We start from the raw sequence: 25,907 nt of genomic DNA, 5'->3' as shown, positions 1-25,907 counted from the left end.
ATTATTAGTGATCTTTTTTAGTGTCGTTATATTTGTATTGTTAAGATTTTTTTTATGGTATTGATGGTGTTTTAATCGGAGCTTTGGTATGTCTCCAAGTCTTTTTTTTTATCTTTCATCTCTTTTCTCCTTATCATAATTTGTGTAGCTCAATTTATAATTTTTTTAAAATATTATATTTCTGGATAATGATAAATTTGAATGTCACGTTTTTCATTGCTACATGTATAAATTCATCAATTATTTTTCAAACTATGTTATTTTCCCTTTTAAAAAAGATCATAAAAAATACCAAAATACAATATGGCACATTCTCCTCATCGCTGCCTCATGGGTGACGTACTTTCTTGTGTCCATTTTGGCATATGCTCAAATGGATCAGAGAGCTTGTGATCTTATAAACCCATTACTAAAGTTCGTGTATCTCACGAACAGTCGGTCAGGGAATTTTGAGCCAAGAAAGTTTGGCTTCCTCCTTACTCCAATAAGTTGGTGCCGCTATTCACAACCATGGAGGATGTTGGTGTGAGCTGAGTTGGGTCGTCTTCGTGGTCCTTAGTGTTCGATTGGAAGAAAATGAATATGGTTACCGCCAATGAGAAAAAATGTGAGCATAAGAGATAATAAAGTCCAATCCATTTTTTTTTTTTTTGCAAGGCACAATTACCATGGTTGGGGAAGATGGTGGAGGTTGGTAGCTATCAGTTTTGGTGGTTGTGGATGTAACAACGTCCGATTCTGACAGGTTAGTTTGTGTGTGTGTGTGTGTGTGTGTGTGTGTGTGTGTGTGTGTGTGTGAGAGAGAGAGAGAGAGAGAGAGAGAGAGTTTTCTTTTCAGATATATACTAGGTTATTCTTGGCTTACCATTCTTAACTACGGGAAAGCATTGATCGATGTTCAACAAGGAAAGTTAATTTTGTAAGTACAATATGAACAAGTAATATTTAATATGTTTTAAGGCTATGAAATTTTTATCTAGTTGCGATTCATGTTTTTAGTTGGATTTTAATGACAAGTTGGTAGCTAAAACTTTTAAAATGAGAATTTAAAACTACCCCTTGAAGCATGTCTCCCTAGCTCTCAAGTTATTCATTCCAAGCAAGTAGTGATTAATTAATGCAATGAATACTTGAAATTTCTTTCACCATCCCTTTAAGCAAAGAAGCCAAAAGTTAATCATCTAAATGATGATTTAGTAGTAAGAATTTGGAATCAAGAGGTTTGTTTTCTTTATGATCTCAGATTCGAGCCTTGTAATTGCTCATATGATGACCATTAGAGGCTTACATGGTCGTTAATTTCAGAATCCGTAGAATTAATCAAGATACGCGCAAACTGGTCCGAACATCCATGTTAAACTAAAAAAAAAAAAGCCAAAAGTTCAAGAGATTGAAGCTAACATTGAAAATATAAAATCATTCATTCATGAGACACCCAGGAAGGAAATGAATTCATTACCATCACATCTAAGGAATGCCTACCTAGACGAATCTTCATCTCTTTCGAATATAGCTCATCTACTTGTAGTGCTTTGAAAGAACAAAGGTTGCTTGGGATTTTGATGGAGCACAAAACGACATTGGATTAGACTAAGGTAGTTTAATTGAATACCAATTAGGCAGTTGAATAGTTATTCAAAATTATGAATTTATTTGCAAATAATAATAAGGTAGTTTAATTGCTCCTTCTAGCTAAACCATGCTTTTAAATTTGTATAGAGATATATATATGATCATGGATTATCATGTTTAAATAATTTTGATTTTACTTGAGAATTAGCTTTGGATAAATTAGATTATTTCACTATCAATATAAAGGATAAATAATTAGTAACATATTTTGAAAATCAATTTGACTTGGTTGGGTAAATCAAAAGCCTTTAGTATCTTATCCATCTCTTTTGTCTGAATTCTATTTGTTAATTTCGTTATACATAATCATCTTTTTCATGCTTTCAAATGATTTTAAGACTAGAATAATTTCAATATCTAATAGGTAGATAATCATAGTGGAAACTATAATCTTTATTTACATTAATTATAGTACTCGAAGCAATACGCTTGATTTTGCATCAGGCAAACTCTCAAACAAGATAATTCATTCCAATAATCAACTTCAATGACAGTCATAGACCTCAAATGCATGCGTGGAATCATGAAAATTCCTAATTCAAAGGCGTGAGAGTGGTGCCTGTCCTCCATTTGCTTTGCTTAGGAAAGGGTAATCTGTGTACCCAACAACAGGATCCTGGCTGTAGAAAGTCTTCCTGATATACTTATTCAGGGGTGCATCAAGCTTCAATCTCAAAACTAAGTCTGGGTTTGAGATAAAGAGTCTGCCGTAGGATACCAAATCTGCGTCACCTTCAGCTACAGCTTGTATTCCCAGCTCCCTAGTGAATCCACCACTGCACATGAGTGTACCCTGATATGCCCTTCTCCAAGTCCTGATCATCTGGGCCTCTTCATCTTCGGTGCCAGGTCTGCCTGACTCTGTTTGGCCGTAAGCTGTGTACCGTGGCTGAGTGACATGGAGATAGGTGAGTTTTGAACCCACCTGTAGCTGGATTTTGTTAATTCTCTCAATCACTGAAAGGCCTAAGTTGAGTGGATCCGAGTCTGTGGCATCAAGGTGATCAATTGCAGGGGACATTCGGAAAGCTACTCGATCTGCGCCGACAGCTGAGACTACTGCCTGAATCACCTGCATTAAGAATCGGCACCGGTTTTCCATTGATCCACCATACTCATCTATTCTGTCATTGATCCCATCCTTTAAAAATTGATCGATAAGGTAACCATGAGCCCCATGGATCTCAATTCCATCAAAACCTGCAGACCATATTTTCATTACGTGTGTTACTAATCATTGATAATAAGGCATGGTAACCAGGTGAGCTCAAGAAGCACCTGTTTCTTTGTTTCGAGCGCTAAAGTCTAAGCAGATTATCCAGTTAATTAAGAGCCATCAACTTGAATCAACAATACCAGCTAATTAACAAGGCCAATCACTGTTGCAGTAAAGCCATCCGATTTCAGATGACACTATAGACGACTATAAATTCCACTCCATTGATGATTCCAACATCTCCCAAACAGACCTTCATTAAAACACTAGAAAGTTGCACAGAGATCACACCAATGTTTTTATGCCCTTGATGAAACATGAGACAATCATTACTCATGAGCAACGGAACTTTTTCAATGAATATTTTATCTAGCAACCAAGAGGAGACATAATCATAGTCATGCCATGTTACTGCAAATGTAAATAATGATTAGAACTCCCATCACAGAGAGGCATCATGGTCACCCTTTAAGGAAAAATTTAGTAAAGCATACTCCATTTCCTCTCAACATGTAATTATGCCCGTCTAAAAAAAAAAAAAAATCCGCATATATAGCTGCAGCTCCAAAGCCTTGAAATAAAACAAATAAATGTCATTACACTTACCTGCTCGAATGGCATTCAAGGCTGCCTGTCTATAATGCTCCACCACCTCTAGTATTTCAGAGGTTTCCAAGGCTCGAGGTGCTGGGTATGTTCCATAGGTCCCATCTGGCATGAGAATTCTCCACCTGTTTGAGATGGCCTTGTTTGTTGATGAAATTGGTGCAGCCCCACCAGGTTGATAAACTGAGATATTGCACAAATTCAAAATACAATTCTTTCAGAAATTACACTTTGCATAATTAGTCAACTCGAATTTTTTTTATAAGAAAAGAATTCACTCTTGTATGTAATATAACTCAAACGATATATCAATTTCTTTTTCAAATTTCTTCCCTTTCCTTCTTCCCTTCTCTCCATATCTATTTTGTTTCCATCAAAACCCTAAATTAGGAAAACTAAATCGAACAGATTCCTTCATAAGAATATGGGAAAGCCAAAACCCTAAATCAAACCAATCTGCTTGATTTTGCAACATTTTTAGAATTTGAAATTTGAAACTAAAACCTTGAATTGAACCACCTCTCTGCTAATCTTCTTTTATAATTTGAAGTTTGACCCAAGCATAAAATTGAAGATGGAGGGTTAGGGTCTACATATTTAGGCCAGTTCATTGAACTTTTCTTTCCAAGCAGTATATTATGCATATTCCTCCATTCATGGATACCACCCCAAAGTCTTCCATCAGATGGAGAAGGTAATTTTTAACTATAATTATTAAAATAAAATTCATTTCTTAGCTCTCAGCCATGTTGTGTATGAAAGAATGAAAGAGATCTACCCAGATTTTGTTGAAAAATCAGATGAACATGGCTTCATTTATACTAGAGATTTGGGTGAAGAAGATGATTTGTCATCTCCAATTGGTTACAGTAGAGCAAAGGCTTTCGCTATCAAAATGTAAGTGGAGGGATGACTTGATTTATATACTAGAGATTTTGTTGAAAAATTAGAAGAGCATGGCTTGATTTATACCTTTAAGATGTGAATCCAAGAAGCAGAACCACCTAGCCACCTAGTAATGTTGGATAGTATGGTGGCTTTGAGTTCATAAGGAAAGACATTCAGACTTTAACAAGTTCAATTACAAGGTTGATTTTGATAAAATACCACTATGAAAGTTAATTTTTTGCAAAATTGTAATATTAGTTTGATAATAATATGTTTGATGTCAACCTTGTAACATTAATGTTGCAAGCGTTTTCTAGTTATTAAATAAAATATAATAACAATTTTGTAAATAATTAAATATTTTTATCTTAATTTATGTTTTTGACATGTCAGGGCACGGATATAAAATACTATCGATTTAAAAACTCGAGAATATAAAGTATAATTTAAAAAAAAAATTGAAACAGTAAAAAGAATGAGTAAGCTATAGGATTTTTTGTAATTAACCCTAACAATAAATTCTGGCTGAAATAAAATGACACCAAGTGACCGATTTCAAGTTTCATAAGAGAGGGAGTAAATTTTACCTTGATGAGATGCGCGGCCAACGTGCCACAGTTGACAGAAGATGATGCTCCCTTTGGCATGAACCGCATTCACTACCTTCTTCCATGCCTCCACTTGAGCATCTGAGTAAATCCCAGGCACATGAGGAAACCTGCTTCCACCCACCATCAAGACAACTCTATAAAGCACGCATGCCATAAACAATGCATTTTCATCGAAGTTAAACATTCAGGAAAAATGACAAGAAAAAACCTTCAAGCATGCACATGGATCCTTGGTGGCCGGGTCCGCCATCGGGTCCCACATTAAGATTCATAATTTTCTTGAGGTTTTTTTTCTTAATATCAAGCATTTTTGTGATCATCATGTCTATAATATTTTGCTTGATGATCAAAGTTGGTTGGTGATCCCCAATATTCATTAAAAATCAAAAGTAGACGAGGAAAATGTTTTTTAAAGAACTTTCAATCACATACATACAGAATCAAGGCAAGAAAGTTGGTTGGTTATCACTCTTTATATATAAAATAAGACACCTTTGAGAATAAAAAGAAAACGTAATTCAGCCATTGCCATGATGGATGGAGAGCTCAGAGCTTCATGGTGGCGAGCACCCCGGTTTACATTTTCTGTATCGAGCGTATTATTCCATGTGGAAAACTATGATAAAAAATACAGAGAGAGAGAGAGAAAAGAAGAAGCTCCAAACATGATAAAAAAAAAAAAAAAACTAAATGAGGGATATCACAACTAATTGCAATGGACTGAATATTAATTTAATGATGGATAAAATGAGAAACTCTTCCCAGTCTTTTATATAAGACATCAAGTTTAAGTCCAAATCTAAGATCCAAAGTCCAAACTATCTTTAGTTTACTATTTATTTATATTTAATTAATAAATCTAAAACAAAGATAAAATTTATAAAATATTTTACATGGAAAATTATAAAATTATTATAATTATGAGATTCTTATTCCATCAAAGCATTGCTCTTAATTGATCATGGTCAATATTTTATTCAGATTAGACATTAATTAAAGTTGTTGAGTCTGTTGCATATTATGTTTTTCCCTTTATGAAATGAAACAACTGCTCTCATAAACTGAAGTATAAGAGATACTTGGAATTAATATGCAAGTGTTTGTCATATAACATGTACACTAAACTTACTCGCAAGGAAATTATATACGGAGAGATCACCTATGTATATGGAAAGGCTTTCGTGATAGTTGTGTAAGTGATCCTTAGACTTGATATCACTAAGTTATTTTATATAAGAAGTATTATGATTTGATCCTGACCATACATTATCTTAATCAAGGGTAACAAACAGAGAGATATTAGATATAACATAAACTATATAAAGATATTTGAGTAATTAAGAGAAGATTCATCACCCTAAATGAATTAGAAAAAATGTTTCATCTATTCTCAAATAGTATTGATTATAAAATTCTTGGCCAAGGTAGAATGAGTTTTGAAAAGAGTTTCAAAATCTTATTTAAAAAATCAATAACTAAATGTTAAAAACTAAAACGATTTAATAAAATAAACATACTTCATGCTATAATGTTTAAATCGAAACATTCATGATGAAGGGATAAAATTACACCAAGAAACCAGTCACTAAAAGGTTAAGTCAAAGCATTTATGACTTTTCTAATATTTAAAGAATTAGACATCTTACTTAATTTTCAAATATAAATCAATCAATTATTGAATTAATAATAAATTAAATTGTTTAATTTATTTAATCTTATTTTATTTAGAAATATGATTTGTATTTAAGCCAACTTATTAGAAAACTTGATGAGTTACACATATAAGAAAAATTAGTCAAAAATTAAAATGTGATAATTAATCAAGTGACTTGATTGTAAATAAATTTTAGAAATTGAGTACTAGAATATAATTAATATAGTATATTACAATTGTTGACCTAGAAATAATCAAGTAAAGACTTTATTGAATAAATTTCTAAAATTGATCTAAAATAATATATGTGATATTATTTAAAGGGTAAATTGATATTTTATTATTTATAGAATTTTTAGGTTTTATTATAAATAGAATGTTATGTATGTTATTTTTTAAAAAGAGAAGCATGAGAAAAGTTGAGTATATATGGGCCTGTATGGGATTGTGGTAGCGATAACGGTTCAAAGTGTTTTTTACTTAGAAATGTATCAAAATAATTTTTTTTAAAAAAAATATTTTTAACATCAACACATCAAAACGATCTGAAAACATAAATAAAAATTAAAATTTTTAGGAACGCGGTTTACACCGCGTTTCCAAACACACCCACAAACACTTAAAATATAAAAAAAAAAAAGAGTTAGTAATCGTTTTTTCCTAAAACAATTAAAAGGATTTTTCACAGTTTATGTAAATTCCTATTAGAAATCGAACAATGTGATTTGTTACTATGCAACTTTAAAATAAATATTTTAAAAAAAATCATATGATATTCGGATAACTTTCAATAAACACTAAATAACTTTAATATCTACGAACTTCCAAAAAGTTTTAAATTTAATATTTTTAAACTGCATGTAAGTATCTCAAGACACCCGACACCACCAACCATAAACAAACAAATACGAGGCCCACCACCACCACCATCACAGCAACCCTCAATCCGATCATAGCATGTGCCACGGAGGTGCAAAAATGAAAAGGCCACCATCAATAGAAGAGAAGATGATGAAATTACCCGGGAGCAGTTGGAGAGATGATAGTGCCTTCGCTGATGAGAAATCCGCCAGGAGTTGATCTCTGCGTGTAGTACTCCACCAGCGCATCCCCTGGTATCCCAAACAACGCCCTGCATCTTGTCATGGGCGCCAGCACCACCCTGTATCCATGGACAATTCCGTCACGTAATAACAAAAGTCAGATGACAAAAATGCCCTCCCGGATCTCTCTCTAGATTTTGAACGCCGGGAGGATTTTTTTTAAAAAAAAAATGTCTGAAATAGAAACTAACAACTGAATCAATCCGGCAGTAAGATCTTGAGAGAAAGTGGGATGAGCTGACCTGTGAGAGAGGCTGAACTTGCCCATCTTGTAAGGAGAAAACAGAGAGGTTCCTTTGATTCTATTCTCCGCCATTACTTTTGCTTATTCCTTTTCAATTTACAACACCGAATTGATCTGGCACGATGAGTCAACTGGTCAAGCTGAAACGATAACCCAGACTGCTGGACTAAGGATGGATATGAAAACGAGACACCACAAGAGTTAAAAGTGTTATAATAATACATAGTTATATAAGTGAATTTTTTATACACTTATTTTATTGGATCCATAATGAATAGGGTAGGCATGTTGTCCAATCAACTTTAAAACTGATTAAATTTAGAATTTATATGTATACTCGTCTTCCGTCTTGGATTTGTATAACAATAAATACATAAACTTTTCACGTGCATTTTTTTTTATAATTAAAATTCTAATTATAAATTAAAATACATGTACATGTATTTAATTAAATAAATCAAAAATATTTGTGTTAATAAATATATATAAAAAATGTTAACGCGTTTATTTAATTCGTCTAGTTGCAGGCTGAATTTTTTTCTAACGCAAATAAATTAATATAAAAGTATTGTTAACGTATTTTTTGACATTGAGTTAAAAAATATAACTGTGAATCAAAAGGTCGATACTTATATTATATATAATAAAATATAGTGAAAATCATATACCTTAATAAACATATGTAAGATCTCAAATTTATTTTTAACGTAGTAGAAAAATAAGACAATGATGCAATTGTTCATTTTATTTGATATAGGTGGCTAATTATACACCGCCCGCTAAGTTAAATCTTTTTAACATAGAAAAATAATACTCACGTGGTAATAGTATTTTTAAAAGAGTAAGAAAAATTTATGACTTGGATCATTGATTCGAATGGATTCAATAAACTTGGTTATTTAATAATATAATTATAAAAAGCCAACAATAAAAAAAACAATGACTATTCAAAAAAAAATAAACCATTGTTAATGTTATAAAAAAATATTCTCTAAATATTTTAAAAATATCTCAACTATCTTATTTAATAACAAAACTAAAATTAAATGAGAACAGAAAAAAATCTAAAACTTAATTATCAACAAATTAAACATTCAATGACGAATTAAAAAAAATAAAACTTACTCAAGTCAATATGTCAAATTCACAGCTTGGTTGTGAGGTTTTGATAACCTAAATGATGGAGGTCATTTTAAAAAATACAATAAAATAATCGAGATCAACTCTCAAGAAAACTAAATGATGAAAGATGAAATTAAAAAAAATCAATTAAAAAAAACTCAATTCAACTTGTGTTAACTCGACTATCTATAACTTGAGATATGAAACTAGAATAACCTCACAAAAAGGAAAGCGGCAAAAATCACGAAACTGAGGCTTAATAACTTAATATCAAAAGATAAAATTGAAAAAAATCAAGTTTTTTCTTAAAAAAAACTTTAAAAAATCAAAGTCAAATCAGACTAATATTTGAAACTTGTGTCATGACACTAGGTTACCCTATGAAAGGAAAACATGAAAAAATCATGAAGTAAAATTCCAACAAAATAAATATCAATCATTAGAATGAGAACTAAATCTAGTATAAAAATTAAATAAAATAAAACAATGCGGGATGAAATTGAAAAATCAAATAAATTAAAAAATAACAATAAAAAAATAAGCAAAATTCCTATTATTTTGTTTTAAAGTAGTGTTCATTTTTGGTATACTTCTTAAATAGTATTATGTGTTTTTTATGGCAATGTTCAAAAAAAAATTTCAATTGTTATATGTCTAATATGCAAAAAAATAAATAAATAAAGATTTATACATGAATTTTGAATAAAGATCAAATTCCTATTTTTTATTTTTAAATATATTTTTGACATGGTTTTATCAAATTAATTAATTTTCCCCTTCAATCATATTAGTGAATAAGAATAAAACATCTATGTTTTTAATTTTTTTATATAACTTTTTCAAATATATTATTCTTGTATTTTTTCATATAAGTAACTGAAAATAATCGATTCATATTTAATTGAAATTTTCACAATTATAATAATTTTTGTTCTTAAATAAATGTTTCTCAATAAAAAAATATGTTTTCCAAAACAATAAGAAAAATAAGTGAATAAAAAAATAGGATTTGTATTAAATGTTTACATTTTTTTTCCCAAATCATTTTATTTTTTTCTAAGCATTTTTTCTTGTTATGTTAAGAAAAACTTACAAGAATAAAAAAAAACAATTTTTATGAAATAAATATTTCTTTTCATAATTTCATTCATTGTTTTTCCTTTCGATTGTTAATTTTTATGATTTTAAAATTAAATATAAGATAGATTTCATAAACAAAGTTGTTAAACATGAAAATCTTGAAAGCACTTAACATGAAGGTGAATTAGGTGTTTAATTTGAAAATTTGATATCTTAAAAGCTTAATCTTTTAACACTTCAAATTGTCAAATATGAGATTACACAAAGTAAATAAGATAGAGATCAAGAGAGACACGATAAATTAATAGTGGTATGGACAATTGCCTAATGTATTACTTAAACTAATGCTCAAGCATTCATTAGCAACTCATGGTCTTTTTGTAGGTAAGACCTTATCAATGCATTAATCTTTTTGTATGGGTTAAAGTGATCTTTTACCGAACTAACACAATTTTGTAAAAGATTTAAGGATATAGCATAAGATTGAAAAGTATTGGAAAAATAACACACTTTCACATAGTTGCTAATGAGAATCGTAGTTTTATTAAACAATCGCTAATAAAAATAATAGTTGTATTAAACAAATACTAATGACAATAACATTTTATTAACACATAAATGCTAATGTGAATAATAGTTGTGTTATGATACAACACAACGTTACCCTAAACCTAACCCCAAATTTAACATAAAATAAGCCTTAAAAAACCCTAACTCAAGCCCTAACCAAACCAAACCAAACCAAACCATAAAGTACCAAATATCAAACCTATAATTTATGGTATAATATTTTAACATCATTTTGGTACGTTAATTATAATCCTAAATTAATGTGTGATATTTTCAAACATCGTTTTATTTATTAATTTTAAAGATAATTGATAATAATAACAACAACAACACAACATAACAATGTGTATTTTTTTTAACCTATAAATAGATGATTTGAAAGTTTAAACAATATGTTCATGATATTCACATTTTCACCTATAAATTAATTATTTCAAATCCTGTTTATCTAAAATAAGTATGAAAATGCATAATATGTAAGACAATATTAAAATCAATATGATCAAAAAATAATATTACAAAAATAATAAAAAAAATAACTCATAACTAAAAAAATAACAAAATAACAAAATATAATAACACATCAAAATATAATAACACATCAACTATGTCTTTATGATGGCGAGTGGATGGGTCGGTTATATCAATAGCATGACTTTCACCTGTCTATGTGGTCTTATTCTCAGAGACTCGATTTTGCCAGCAAATTATAAAATTTAACTTTGGTTTTGTTTTAATTTTTGAGGCTATAATTTATTTATTTTTTAGTTTATTTTAGGGCATGCATCATTTGAAGGTTTATTTGGGTTAGGTTATATTTTATTATTTTAGTTTTTTTAGGTTTTTAATGTGTTAAGGTCTATTTATCAAGTTTGAGTTCATTAAGTCAAATTATGGTTAGTTTTCTACTATATAAACCAATTGTTAATATTATTTTTAGTTTTATGAAATTTTCTCTAAAGTTATCACATATTACGTGCTTTGTTTCTCTTTGTATGATTGAGTAATTCTTATACTAAGTTCTTGATTGAACTTGCAAACTCTTTGAAAGATTGATCAACTTCGTTGTGATTTATACTTCTTATTCGTGTTTTGTTATAGACGTAGAGTAGAAGTGATTAATTGCATATAACTTTGGTTCTTTAAGGCAATATTCTTGTGGAATCAAGTTGCAAACTTTTCTTTAAACCTCAAATCAGTAATCTAAGGAAAAATTTAGTGTAAAAAAAAGCTTATGATTTTCATGTCCAAAACTCCTACGAAGCCTATAAAAAACTATTGAAGGATCGAGACTATAATGTTTTCTAGGCTTGGTTTGATTGTGGAGTGGGCTTGTTTGGATAAGTTGGAAGTGGCTTCCCTTAAATAGAAAATGACCTTTCTTAGGCAATCTAGCCAAGTTGTGAATACAGAATTGGAGACAACCAAAACAGGTGTGCAGGCCTCTCAAGTAGAATATGTGTGATTGAGAGCATTGATGGAATCGTTTGTTGAGTTTCTCAATGTGTTTTAGGGTCTACAACTTTGAATATTTTCATTGTAGATAAGGTATTAACAACCATAAATAACCTCTATTTTTTTAATTTGTTAATGGAAAGAAAGTTGACTTCGAGGTTGTATTTCAACCTAACCTCATCCCTAACTTTATAAAGATTTATCAATTTTGAACCGCTATGATTAAGAGCTCAAGAAAGAATGAGAAACTAGCATAGAGAGTAGTTGTAGGAGTTACTCCTAGTTTTGTGGGGTTGTTTTATACTTGTATTAAGTACTTTTTATTTTCTTTTTTGGTTTATATCAAATACTTAGGCCTGAACGTATGCGAGGTGCCTAACCATGTCATCCAAGGTGTGAGGGTTGAAAGCTCCCAAGCTTGATATTTGTGGGCCTGTTAGCTCGCCAGACCAGCATACCCAAGGTTCTGGAAGTATAAAAGACCTGCACGTGTTTACCAACTCTCTTCTAGATTTTTTGAATTGTCTCGGTCCATTTGAAAAAACATAAACACGAAAAACTTCCATTAACTTCATGAAATTAGCTGCAAGCTGAGCTTCGGAAAGCTTGATATTATTAAAATAAAACCGGATATTTTTCCTCAAGAACAAAAAAAAAAAAAAAAAAAAAGAAGAAGAAGAAAGATTGAGACATGTTAGCGGAAGGATAGGATGCCCCCACCGGGCTAATTCATATTCATGCCCACCAAATCAAAAGGCACATTGAGTGGACCCACAAGGGAGGTCCTCTCCCATGACAAGACCAGAAAAGCCGCACCTTTCGTCACTCTCCTCATCATGCCATACCATTATCCATGCCTCCCTACCCAAAGTCTTCAATAATTAATGACTATTACCATCGTACATCCTTTGACTAGAAAAACCTACCTCTTAATGAATCCTGGCCGCACATCTGGCAACAACTTCTGCGATATCCTCTACTTTTCCTCCATGTTAAAGATGCGGTATATTATAAACTAGTCCCTCTAGTCTTCATAGATGAATTGATTAGTCCCTCTTTTGAGAACTAATTATTCAATCCTTCTTGTCCATTCTATGCTCTTTTTCAAATTTTTACTTATAAATAAATAAATAGATAGATGTTATGAAAAGAATGCTGAGAAGTTTTTCTGAAAAGAAATTATATTAAATTAAGCATGGTGTCAAGGGACTAAATAATTTATTTTAAAATAAAAGGAACTAATTAATTAATTTATCAAAATGAAGGTACTAGTTTATAATTTACTCATTGCAGTGGAGACTAAACTTTTAGGATAAGAAATGCTTCGGTAGGATATACATGATCCTTGTTTAACGTAATCATAACCATTGATAAGCTTGGCCAAGTTTTGTAATGAAGGTGGGGGTGCATGTGGTTAATGAGTTTATTAATGTCAATAGTTTTATTTACGGCCATCAAAATATTAAAATAAATAAATAAAATAAATTCTGATACCATAAACATAAACATAAAACTAAATGCAATATTACATAGAGCTAGTTTATTTTTATCTTTTAAAAATGTTTTTTTTAAAAATGTTTTTTTATTTTAAATTAATTTTTTTATATTTTCGAGTCGTTTTGATGTGCTAATGTTAAAAATAAAATTTAAAAAGTTAAATAAAATATATTATTTTAATATATTTTTAAATAAAAAATAACTTAAAAATAACTGTTACTATAATATCAAACTAGCTCTTAAACTACTAAGAGAAAGAATATAAATATGGAGTATTTTTTAGAATAAATATATATTTTTAACTTTTTTTATGCACTAATCAAATTATTTTGTTTCTAATGATTCTAATAAGAAAAACTTTCACATTGATCTAGCAAATTTAAAATAAATTCTAATAAATATTAATCTTAAAATCTTAAATTAAAAGAATTTAAGAAGCAAATCTCTCTTATTACCAAACCTATTCCACAGTATTAGAAAGAACCTGTAATAATATAGAAGCACATGGTATAATCATAAATCCACATGACCACATAAGTACTACAAAAGAGTGACTGTTTATAAGCGTATGCGCATGGATGCATATATTATACATCTATAACGTAAATTACTTGTTTTTTTTTTTAAATAAAATAAAATAAAGGGAATATCCTTTTCTCTCATATTTTTATCATAATTGAATATTAAAAAAATAGAACTGGTTCGATATAGCTATAACCATTATAGAAAGTAACTTTATCTTTCGTAGATTTCATAATAAATGGCTTTTATGGTTTTTCAATAATAATAATAATAAAGCAAACCTTGTACTCAATACCGAATATATACAAAGAAAAAATCATTTAATTATATTGATTGATTATGTTATGTGCAAGATTTTGATTCCTTTACCAATCCTTCATTAGTAAAGAATTTTGAAATTTTTGTATAGATGATAAATTGTAGGAGTGAGAAAAAAACCGAAAAACCGAGAAAACGGAAAAAAAATAACTGAAAAAACCGAACCGTGAAAAAAAACGAATTAAAACTTTTAAAAAACCGATTGGTTCGGTTTCGATTTATAAGCCCGAAACCAAAAAAACTGAATCAAATCGAACCCAAACTGAAAAAATCAAGCCAAACCAATTTGAACCGGTTTTTATCTAAAAAACCGAACCAAACCCGGTCGGTTTGAACCTGTTTCGATTTTTTTTTTTAATTTTGATTTGGTTATTTTTTTTATATTATTATCTTATTTAAATAAAGAAATTGATCGAGAGTAGATAAAAATAAAAAAAGTAATGAAAATCAAAATACATTTGAGAAAAAAATTGTAAGCTACGAAACAACCATATTCGGAGGAGGAAACCAACAAAAAAGAAAAAAGAAAAAAGCAAAAAACATAAAGCTCTTTGCTCTCATCAACAAGAGGCCAAGTGCCTACTTGTGTACCTTACCCTACCTAAGTGTAAGCTATCAAGTTGCCGTTTCTATGATTATTTTATTCAACACTATTTTACAAAAGACTCCAAACGCGTTTTTAATATATTTTTAAATAAAAATTATTTTAAAAAATAATCCCAAATATTTTCTAAGGGTCCAAATGTGCATTATAATCCCGATTTTTATTTCAATTAATATATCGGACAGCATCATCTCTCGATTTATATATTAATTGAAAAAGAAAAAAAAGGAGAGGTGACTCTGTACGATACTCTGTCATTGGATGCTTATTTACCAAACAAACACAGACAATTTACTTAATATTATCTCTGATAAATAGCTTATTAATAAAATAATAATATGTTAATGATTGTATATCTAAATAATAGGAGTGGAGAGAAAAAAAAAAAAAAAAACAGTAGAAGCTGACCACCGTTGCTTTTGTTTGGCAAATATGATATCGACGCACACGAGGAAAAGAAGAGAGGAAAAAGGGCTTCTTGTTTATTCCATTTTAATTTCCTTCTTCCTCTACCAACAAATTGAAATCAAATATCCCTTTCATTAATTATCGATTAATCAAACTTAGCCTGCTATAGCCGCCTGAAGTTCTTCTATTCACCTCTTAATTTAATAAAGGAAATAGAAAAAAAAACCCAACTTTGTTTCTTGTAGCCGCCTGAAGTTGTCTCTCTGTTGATTTCTTCCCATCTCGTAATTTAATAAAGGTGAATATGAGTTTTGATTTTGTTTTGTTTAATTTCTATGCTATTATTATTGAACGATTTTCTCTGTTCGATGATGATTTTGGGTGTTTGTTTATTTGTAGACTCGGTGATGAGCATCTATGATTATTTGTTTGTTATATGCTTCAATTGATCAACTTTTTTTTTAACGGTAGTAAAACAAATTCTTTTTTTTCTTTCTTTTACAGCTTTCTGTGACTGACAAAAAGTCTGGTATTCAGTTTCTTTGCTGATTAATCTGTAGTAGATATTGAGTAATCTTTAAAGTTTTTCAATCTTTATTTGTTAAAAAAGAAGTAGAATTTGCTTTGAGATTTCTGCTAATTTTTACTCTCTAAGAGCTTGATTGTTTTACTGTGCAATTTGGAAGTAGAGGGAATTTGAGAAGATGGCGAAGAATGAAAACACTGGTAGTCCTGGTTGGAGGACTTCATTGTTTTTGCAGACAACAGAAGATGTTGCGAAAGCTGTTGCAGACGCAGCCACCACTGTGCCATCGCCAAGGCCATCTGTGGTATTTTCATCCAAGGATGATCATGGTGATAGCCAATTCCAGAAGCTACAGCGCCATTTTAGCAGAATGCTGAAAGGGTTTTCTTCTCCTCCGCCAGAAGTGAAAAGTGGAACTTATAATCCAGAAGTTCTTACTAGCCAAAAACGTCAGTGGGCAAAATTTCAGTTACAGTACTTGGTATGCTATTTCGTTGAAGTGGATTATTTCATGTTTAAGCTATTTTCAATGCTCGTCTAAATGTTTTTGTATGTTTTTCATCTCATGGTGGCTTCTTTTTGTTATTTAGTACAACTGCAGCTTTTTTTAGATTGAGGTCTGTACCATAGTCAGTTGATGCTCCATCATCCTTGCGACATTTGTTTTTATTACGACTCTTGATGAACAGTTGAAGAAATTGGAATTTAAATTTGTAGCGGTTTCCTAACATCTTTTCAATTTAACTGTGCAGGACCATAGGCCTTTAAAGGCGCCATCGAGGCTTATAGAGAGCATGGTAGTTGTTGGACTTCACCCTAATTGTGATCTTCAAGCACTTCAGAGGCAATATGGTCCCAGAAAGTCCGAAGGTTCTGGGATATTGCAAGGTGCACTTGGTTGTCAAAATCAGTCACGTATAGAACCCATTCTTGAGCCCCAGGTGGGGATTTTTGTTTCAAACAGCGTGAAATTTTAAGTTTGGAAATTGCTTTTTAAGCATGGTCATGGTTTTTTGTTTTTTCTACTTCCAGGTTTTGTTTGTTTATCCTCCAGAAAAACAGCTGCCACTTAAATACAAAGATCTTGTATCATTTTGCTTCCCTGGAGGCCTGGAGGTTGTATATATGCTTGCTTAGTTTATTTCATGTCATTTTTAATAATTGATCAGTTCATATGTTCTGACTGTGAGAGTGCATATTCTAATTTGTTATGGACCTTTGCCTTTCTTGGATGTGGATATCTGATGGGCATACGAATAGTTTTCATCTTGCAGATTCATGAATTATCAGTTAGACATTTTCTTACTTGATAGCTTGAAGATTTAGTTCATGATGTCCATGGAAACTTGTGAATGTCAATCAATAAAGTCAAGGTCAACCCATGGACTGTTTGACTGAAACAAGGTTTTGGGATTAGTCTTTGATGTATGTTCCAGGTTCCAATTGGCAGAACCTAATGCGGTCAGATCAAACTGTTCAACAGTTGTAGAGTAAACTTTTTGAGGAATTATTGAAGTTCATGGAGTTCTGTGCTCAATCAATGTTATAACAGCTCGAACCTTGATATCATTGTCTTGAATGGACATCTGACCTATTACATTTTGTTGTAAAAGGCCATATAAACAATTCTTTCCCATATCCTTTGATTCTTTTCTTGTTAGTTCTTATATAAATTGAAAAATTAAGATGAAAATGTAGAATGTGAAGATGTCTGAGAGTTTAAATTCATGAATCTGGCAATTGGACTGTGCCAATTTCTATTTTGTCCCCTTGTGAAGTTTTTTACATTTAACTTTGGATTTCTGTTTCTTCGATGCATGGCAAAGTAATACCTTGAGTTCAGGATGAAAAGAATTCTTATTGGGGAGTGTACAAGCATATGGAATTATAAGCTCCCAATATGTGGGAGGAGACCATGGCTTTGACCTTGCTCTTGTTGAAGGATGAGCCTAGCCCTCATATGTATTTGCTTGTTTAAGAGAACCAAACCATAGTGGATGCATGTTTTCACTGGGCCACTGTTTATGGATGTGAACCTGGGTGATTCACTGTTATTCATACTAGGAGAAAAAAACAGCTAACATGACTTCAGTAATTGATGAACGCCAATTCTGTTATTTCCTGGTTTAGTCTTAGCTGAGTTGAGTTTTGGAACTTGGTAATTCCTTTGAAAAACGTTATATCATGCATACATTTGTAGTGCCTTTGTTTGGGTGATTTTATGTTATTTTTGTTTCTCTTCCTTTTTTTACCCTTTAATCAACTCTATATGCCCTTCAGTGGACATTTTCTAACTTTTGTGGGTGCAATTCTAGGTTCATGCAGTTGAGAGAACTCCTTCCATGAGCGAGTTGAATGAAATTCTTCTTGGGCAGGTACGGTACCTATGCAGCAATCATTTATCAGCTGATAATTTATAGCTTGTATGATTCCTTTAAAATTAAAACCTTCTTAATTGTTAAACCATTTTTAAGCTTTGATTTTTAACATATCTAGTCTTAATGGGTTTTGCCTGTGGATAAGTAGAAAGTGAATACTTTATTCTCCTGTTGGTATGCTTGAACGCTTTATTATTCTCAAATTGGTATTACTCATGCTAATTTCAGTAACATCTAAGTACAGGCCTAGATTAATATTGTTCCATCATTAGAACCAGCTTGATAAAAAATAATAAACTATTGGAGGTTCTATGGATCATGACAGCTAATCTTGTTGTTTGGTATTAGTCATCTTGAAGCCTCATTGTTCAAAAAAATCTTCAAGCCTGTGTGTAACTTTAGATTAATTTTTCTGTTACAGAAGTATATGTTCCACACACTCTCTGTGTGACTCCAAACGCTTCATAGATGATGCATCTTTATTTTTCTGGTGGTTATTTTGCAGGAGCACCTTAAACAAAGTGACCTGTCATTTGTATTTCGATTACAGGTAACCTTCAAAATATCATGCCACTTTTTCCTCTTCTTTGATATACTTATCCTTTGATTGAGATGATTTCCTATGTGAGATGTCCTGTGTGAATTTTAGCACTATGATAGTCCATGCCCTGGAAGTAATTTTATGTTTTACATGGTCAACAACTTTCTATGCTTTCTGTTACCTCCAATCTTCTTCATCTTATTTAATTCTTTTGTTCTGGTGGTAATTGAAGTTTGATTTTTATCTTTGAACTTTTTATTTTTTTCCCCCTAGGTTGCTGATGATTCAACATTGTATGGGTGTTGTGTGTTAGTTGAAGAAATTGTGCAAAAACCCTCTGGATTGCTTTCCATGGTTTCAGATAAACAGTCTTCCCGCTCATCTTTGAGCCGTTACATGCTCACCACGTACAGATGTTACTGCATTCTCTCAAGGCTTCCATTTTTTGAATTACATTTTGGTTTATTGAGCAGGTGGGTTTACGGTTATATATGATTAATATAATCCTGTTACCTGGTTATCAATGTATAGTTAATTAACTGATAGATTATAGTGTTTAGCAAAGGCAGGCCATTAGAATGCATATTTTGGCACTTGTTCTACAAATGTAAGACATCAAACTTGATTAGCTTCTGATGCTTAATGCACAAATCTCATTTTTCATCACTGTTTTTGTAGCATCTTCACAGAAGAAAGGTTGGAGCGATTAACAAAAAATATAGGCTTTTTAGACTTGGAATCCTTAGAGGGTTATTGCAAGGAAGAAAATTTAGGTGACAATTTAGATGGTGTATCAACGAATTATAGAGCTGCAGAGGACATACCAGATGGAACGACAGAAATATCCCAATCCAGCTTAAGGGATTCTACACCTGGAGGTTTTGCTGATGAAAAGAGTCATGTGGAGCCTCAAATTCTTGAGGAGCATATTCATTCTTTGAAGAAAGGTGTTAATGATGATGCTGTTCCTATTTATTCTGAAAACGAGATGGTTTCAGCCAAAGGTGAACCTGGTAGAGTAAACTTAGAAGATTGTGATGTTGATGATTTTCCATCGAACAAGCAAGCACAAGAAAGACGATTACCAAATGCTATTCGGCCACTCCTCCGCCATTGTCAGTATGAAAGCTCTGAATCTTCCTCCAGGTATGTATATCATGGTGTTCTTTGGTGTCTTCAATAAATAATTCTCTTATCTACATGTCATGAGTTTATTCATTTACATAACATGATACATGCTTCATCAAATTAGCTTTTATACTTGCTCAGCATTTATATACGTATCTATCAGTGTATGGGTGAAGATGACATTATTACCAAATCAGTAAAAAATGCCTTTTTATGCAGCTTCCAGGGTTCTCCCAGTGAGGATAGAAACTTTAGGAGTGATGTTGATGATATGGAGACCGAAGAGGCATCTTTTTCCGGGCAAGAAGATTCCAGTGATCACATTGATATTCTGGAATGGGCTAAGGTCCACATCTGTTTTGTATTATATGTAGCTTTGTACATGTTTTAAGTTCAATATACTGGTGTACTGACAACTACTGAAAGTTGTCAAGTGTCCTCTATTTTGCAGGCAAACAATCATGGATCATTGCAGTTACTGTGTGAATATTACCGGCTGCATTGCCCTGCTAGGGGTTCCACTCTTAGATTTCAGCCTTTGGAGCATCTTCATCCCTTAGAATATCGTAGACCTGATGAAGCTGTTTTACATGTTAATGGCTCAACTATTGATTTGAGATCATGCAGCACAAGTCTGGAGTTTGCAGAGGTAGATACAGTGATAGAATGATGGCTTTGTAGGATGACTTTCCTAACTTAAATTATCAGCTGTACTTATTTTTAGGCTAGTTCATGTTATTGCTGTTTGTCTTAATCAGGCACGCAGTGCACTCTCTGCAGAGGAGGAAGCCACTGCATTATCAACTTGGGCCATTTCATGCATATGCGGATCCTTGCGACTTGAGCATGTATGCCTTTTCTGGAGTTTTGGAATTGTTATTTCTTATAACTGTTCTTTTTTAGGTTGCCTATTGGCTTGGCTAGTTTAACATTGATTATGTTGTTATGTAGTGATTAGAATGTATATAGTTATTGTATTACCGTCTTAGATATCTATATAAAACCAAAATCTGAGTTCTAATCTCCATGCATGCAGATCTTGACAATGTTTGCGGGAGCCCTGTTAGAGAAGCAGATTGTGGTTCTGTGTTCTAATTTGGTATGTATGTGCCCTTCATGTCAGGTTGACAATCTTTTGCAATCTTGTTGGATTTTCATTTTCCTTCTAAAGGTTGAGGGGTGTATTTTTTTTTTTAACTGATCTGGCACCAGCTTGAAGAGCTTGGCTCTGTTTACTTGCTAGCTGCGCTCCCTGCAGCAAATAGTGCCTAGAACTACTCTCATCTGTATTGGATTCTGGTTTTTTCTTGGTTAAATGCCTAAGCATGGAAAATTATTGGATGCTGAATCTGAAAGCTCCTCATTTGTTGCACAAATGTTCAAGTTAGGTTCCTTCCATATCCTTCAGACGATGAACTGATTAGTTTCTTAAGCAATTAAACTTTTGTGGATGGTATAGTACTGATGTAGGACAAGGGTAGAAGTTGAAGGAGGTCAGCTAATGATAAAATACTTAGAAGAAAACTAAGGTCTGAACACAGGCTGAGGACAAGCCTGGTCAGATGCATGGATGAGTTACCAATGGTCTTGATTTGCCATAGTCCGTTAGGCAACCCTTGATTCCACAACATATTTCTTGAATCCTCAAGGTAGTGTTTGGTTGCTGTATCGAGGTAGAAGAGACGGAGATAGTGGAGACAGGTGACCTGCCCCCCTGTCTTTCCTGTTTTGAAAGGACAGAAATTCACTCCAAAACTGTCTCAGATACATATATATTTTATGTCTTTTCTTTATCCTTCCAACCAAACATGTTTTTGCCCCTTCTATCTTATGACACTAATCAAACGCAACCCAAGAAACTAGTTATTGAATCCACAATAATCAAGAAACAAGAGTCCCACCTCTGAAAGTGAAAATAAAATTCTCCTTAATGCAATGTATACCTATGCTTTCCCAACTAAAATAGGAAATAAAATCCTACTAACATAAAAGTTCTAATAATAATAATAAAATCTAATAGTACAAGTACCATAACTAGAAAACTTCCTAAATAATTATAAACTTACAGAATCCATGAAATTATAAAGAACTTGAAATAATTCCTCCTCTTATATGCCATCAAATACATTTTGAGTTGTATTGATGTCAAATACTTTGTTACACAGGGAATCTTGTCTGCTTCAGTTTTGTCAATTGTCCCTCTCATTCGTCCCTATCGGTGGCAAAGCTTGTTAATGCCAGTAAGAATTCATGTTGTCTAGTCTGTGTCTGTTTTATTGAGGAGATAATATTTGTCTTATTAACTGTATCTTGGATTAGTAATTATCTGCTCAAATTTTCAGATTTTACCAGATGACATGCTGGAGTTTTTGGATGCTCCTGTTCCATACATTGTGAGTATACAGATTCCAGCCTCATTATCCTCATGTGCTAGATTTCTATTTCCTTGGAATGAACTGCCCGTGTTATGTGGATTCTGCATTTCTTATGTGCGTACTTGTGTTGTCCCAATGTCTCAATCAAGCGAACAGCTTAAAATCAAATAATTTGATCAAATTCTTGTGGTTACAAATTCTGTATACTCTTGATTATTTATGTATAATGTCATATAAGATAATTGAATTTGATATAATCTCACTTTTATGATCTTACTTTTCTTTCTAATATTGGTACTGACTTGTTAGGTTTGGCCACTTCACATTAACACTTGTAGGTTGGTGTTAAGAACAAAACCAGTGAAGTACAATCAAAATTAAGCAACGTCATTTTGGTTGATGCTAACAAGAACCAGGTTTGCTATTCATTTTCAGCCATTTGAATTGTCTTAATTCTGGGAACTGATAATTTTATGCCCCAAATAGTTTACAAGCTGAGACAAATGATCCAGTATATATCCTATTGCTTGATGTAATAGGTGAAGTCACCAGCGATACCACAACTGCCAAAACACAGGGAGCTGTTGTCATCCCTAAGTCCTTATCATTCTAAGCTTGTTGGAGAAAGCTATTTGGCCAGAAAGAGGCCAGTGTATGAGTGTACAGATGTGCAGGTGTGCTTCTCCTTGACCATCACCTTTCCCCATGACCTTAAAATGGAAGCGCTACTAGTTTTGTTTTTTCTTTGATCAAAAGAATTTGCTGGAGACAAGTAAAACTATTGTTGCATATATTGCTTGTCATTGTATTTGAAATCTTGACAAAGAGTCTTTTAGCAGAGTGAGATCGCATATAGCCATTACATGAATTTTTTATTTTCCTTTGCAAAGATCATGACTATGGCTCTATAGAGCTTTGCCATCACCAGTTAATTTTCTGATCATATTAGTGAAACTTAATTGTTGAGATTGCATTTGGTGGTGAATGTGGCATCACTGATTGTGATAATTAAAAAAAAAAACTCTGATGTATGACTGTCTTTAGAGATTTCATCTTGTGTCCCTGCACAAAATGAAGTCTCTGTACCAAGAGGCAGGCCAGTAGTCTTTGTGATATATATTATACAAGATTTTCACCAGCATTTCATTGACCTCCATACCCTGTGCTAACTGATTTTTCTGATCACAAAGAACAAATTCAACCATTTGGTGTGTGGATCAGATATTTTACTGCCTTTCTCCATTCTAATCCTGACAAAGATGGTGTATTTGAAAGGATTAATTAATAAACTCTGATATTCCTGGATCATCACTTGTTTGAAAGATTTCTTGCCTCATTATAGAAGTTGGGGAAATGTCGTGAAAATCATTTTGCTTATTTTGTTTGTGTATTTCTATTTTCTACAGGTTGAGGCTGCCAAGGGTTTTCTAGGGGTTTTAAGATCTTACTTGGATTCGCTTTGCTCTAACCTGCGTTCTCATACAATAACAAATGTACAATCCAATAATGACAAGGTTTGTGTTTGTTTACTGTTATGACTATATTGCTATTTTGTGACTGCACATTTTGGTTGTTTGATGCCAAACATTTAGGGTTCTGTCCTCTTGCATGGTAAAACCTAGTATTCAGAAGAAAATGCTTTAACTTGGTGATTTTGAAATAAATATGAGATAACTCTAAAAGTCTGATGAAAAGGATGGTTTGACAAATTTCTCTGCTTGAGCCTTGATGTCTGGGTAAATGGTTGCAATAAAAGATTAACCTCACCAGATATAATATAAATTGTGCAAAAGTGGATGAACAGATAGATGTATATTTTTGAGAGTGCCAAATTGTACTGGTTTAATTTTAATTAAAGCTTAGCAAAATATGGAAATAAATCGTATTACCTAGTATTTAACTGAACCTGAATGTTTATATAGATCCACTAACCTGTTTAAGGGCCCATAGAAAGAATATCATCTAAAGATTCTATCATCCTGCAGGAAGAGTGCTGAAGTAACCGTAAATTTTTATTCTTCTTTTCTCCCTTGAATGGATTGTAGGACGTTTTGCTTTGCATGATATTTTAAATGTCATATTATTGGTGTCTTGGTCTCTCAAGTGCAAGTATGAACTCACACTGCTTTAAGTAAAAATGTTTAGGTTGACTCTGTTCAGGTCACCTTGTTTTGATAGGACTTGCTTATGCTGTCTTTTGATATGACCTTCGGCTACTTCTAATGCTGTAAGCTTGTCCTTCATTCCATATATAGGTATCATTGCTCTTAAAGGAGAGTTTCATAGATTCGTTCCTTAGTCGTGATCGACCATTTATGAAGGTTTGTCTCTTGAACATCAATTTTTTTTTTTTATGGGATATTGGGTTTGGGTGCCAACAGATATAATACTTTCATTGTCATGCTTGATGGTTTTTCTGGAAATTAACTTTGCCACTGGGGTTAATTTTTCGTTAGTTATGAGTGTCAGAGTTGTATTTTGCTGTCGATTGGGTAAAACTGTAAGGATAGAAGAGGTGCCATACTAATGTTTCTTTTTTTCCTCCATTGTGTCAAGCAGCATTTCGTGGATACACAGCTCTTCTCTGTACATACAGATCTTGTTCTTTCGTTTTTCCAGAAGGAATAGTTCTGTTATGCGAAGGTTGATTTGTAACTATATTAATCTATTATAAGTTGAACGCAAGCTCAGGATATTTATGATGCTTGACCAATGCTCAACTGATAATAGTCCCAATACACCAAGAAGACTAGAATGCCCAGAGGTTTTAACACCTGGGCAAAGGGGGCTGGAAGTTAGCCCGCCCATGGACAGACTACAGGGGTTATGGTAATAGGAAAAATTTAGTGTACAATATACAATATAATGGTATTTATTATTGTACAAATTTTCTTGATGTGAGAAGTGGAATCTCCTTCTCTTTTTATCCTTCGGGTGTGTTTGTCAGGAGAGATTGGGGGAAGGAGGGGCGAGGGGAAAGAGATTGGATGTTCACTTCTGCAAGAAGGATGGAGAGCTAAAGGAAGGATCCTTTCTCATTTGTAATCTGATAATCCTCCTGGTTTGGGCGATTTGACTGTCTTTCTTCTGCGCTCTTGTGATTTTCAATGCTTTTAATTTGAATGGATAATTCTCGTCTTTTCTCTTTCTTGATAGCTAAACAAAAAACAATTAGTTTACTGTTTACAATAACTCCTTCACCTTCTCTTCATTCTTCCATTTTACCATCCACCCTCCTACCCATCAATCGAGATAGTCTTAGGGTTGATTTGTTAATGCAGCCAACTGCGTACCCTCTCTTTTAGAGGGTGTTAGACATAGCTTTTGTTTCTGTTTTTTTTTTTATTAGTGTTTTTGGTTTGAATAAATATTAAGTTGATCCTAATTTAGTTGTTTTTTATGGTTTTAATGTGTTAATATAAAAAAAAT

General features: G+C 32.2%; 2 protein-coding genes across 5 annotated transcripts; one reads left to right on the top strand and one right to left on the bottom strand.

The window, feature by feature from the left end:
- Window positions 1-2,094: 2,094 nt before the first annotated feature.
- LOC133689923 (12-oxophytodienoate reductase 3) lies at window positions 2,095-8,173 on the bottom strand. The gene is made up of 5 exons (XM_062110027.1): window positions 7,953-8,173; window positions 7,629-7,769; window positions 4,930-5,060; window positions 3,455-3,637; window positions 2,095-2,832 (listed from the first exon to the last, which is right to left on the bottom strand). Exons 1-5 carry the CDS (start codon window positions 8,024-8,026, stop codon window positions 2,171-2,173), a joined length of 1,191 nt encoding a protein of 396 aa, XP_061966011.1. The 5' UTR covers window positions 8,027-8,173; the 3' UTR covers window positions 2,095-2,170.
- A 7,345-nt stretch (window positions 8,174-15,518) lies between these two features.
- On the top strand, window positions 15,519-25,623 carry LOC133689587 (uncharacterized). 4 transcript variants are annotated; one of them, XM_062109500.1, is made up of 20 exons: window positions 15,519-15,828; window positions 16,035-16,059; window positions 16,220-16,537; window positions 16,809-16,997; window positions 17,089-17,172; window positions 18,372-18,431; window positions 18,940-18,984; window positions 19,249-19,448; window positions 19,654-20,121; window positions 20,323-20,449; window positions 20,555-20,752; window positions 20,862-20,951; window positions 21,140-21,202; window positions 22,269-22,343; window positions 22,446-22,496; window positions 22,817-22,894; window positions 23,018-23,152; window positions 23,885-23,992; window positions 24,734-24,799; window positions 25,038-25,623. In XM_062109500.1, the coding sequence occupies exons 3-20, from the start codon at window positions 16,235-16,237 to the stop codon at window positions 25,104-25,106; spliced, it is 2,409 nt and encodes an 802-aa protein (XP_061965484.1). In that variant the 5' UTR covers window positions 15,519-15,828; window positions 16,035-16,059; window positions 16,220-16,234; the 3' UTR covers window positions 25,107-25,623. The 4 variants fall into 4 exon arrangements, with proteins under 4 accessions (XP_061965484.1, XP_061965482.1, XP_061965481.1 ...); XM_062109498.1 differs by having other exon boundaries at window positions 16,217-16,537; XM_062109497.1 differs by lacking the exon at window positions 16,035-16,059 and having other exon boundaries at window positions 16,217-16,537.
- Window positions 25,624-25,907: the final 284 nt, after the last annotated feature.

This window comes from Populus nigra, chromosome 3 (genome assembly GCF_951802175.1).
Source record: "Populus nigra chromosome 3, ddPopNigr1.1, whole genome shotgun sequence".
NCBI classification, from domain to species: Eukaryota; Viridiplantae; Streptophyta; class Magnoliopsida; order Malpighiales; family Salicaceae; genus Populus; species Populus nigra.
This window is presented reverse-complemented; position numbering and strand designations above follow the sequence as displayed.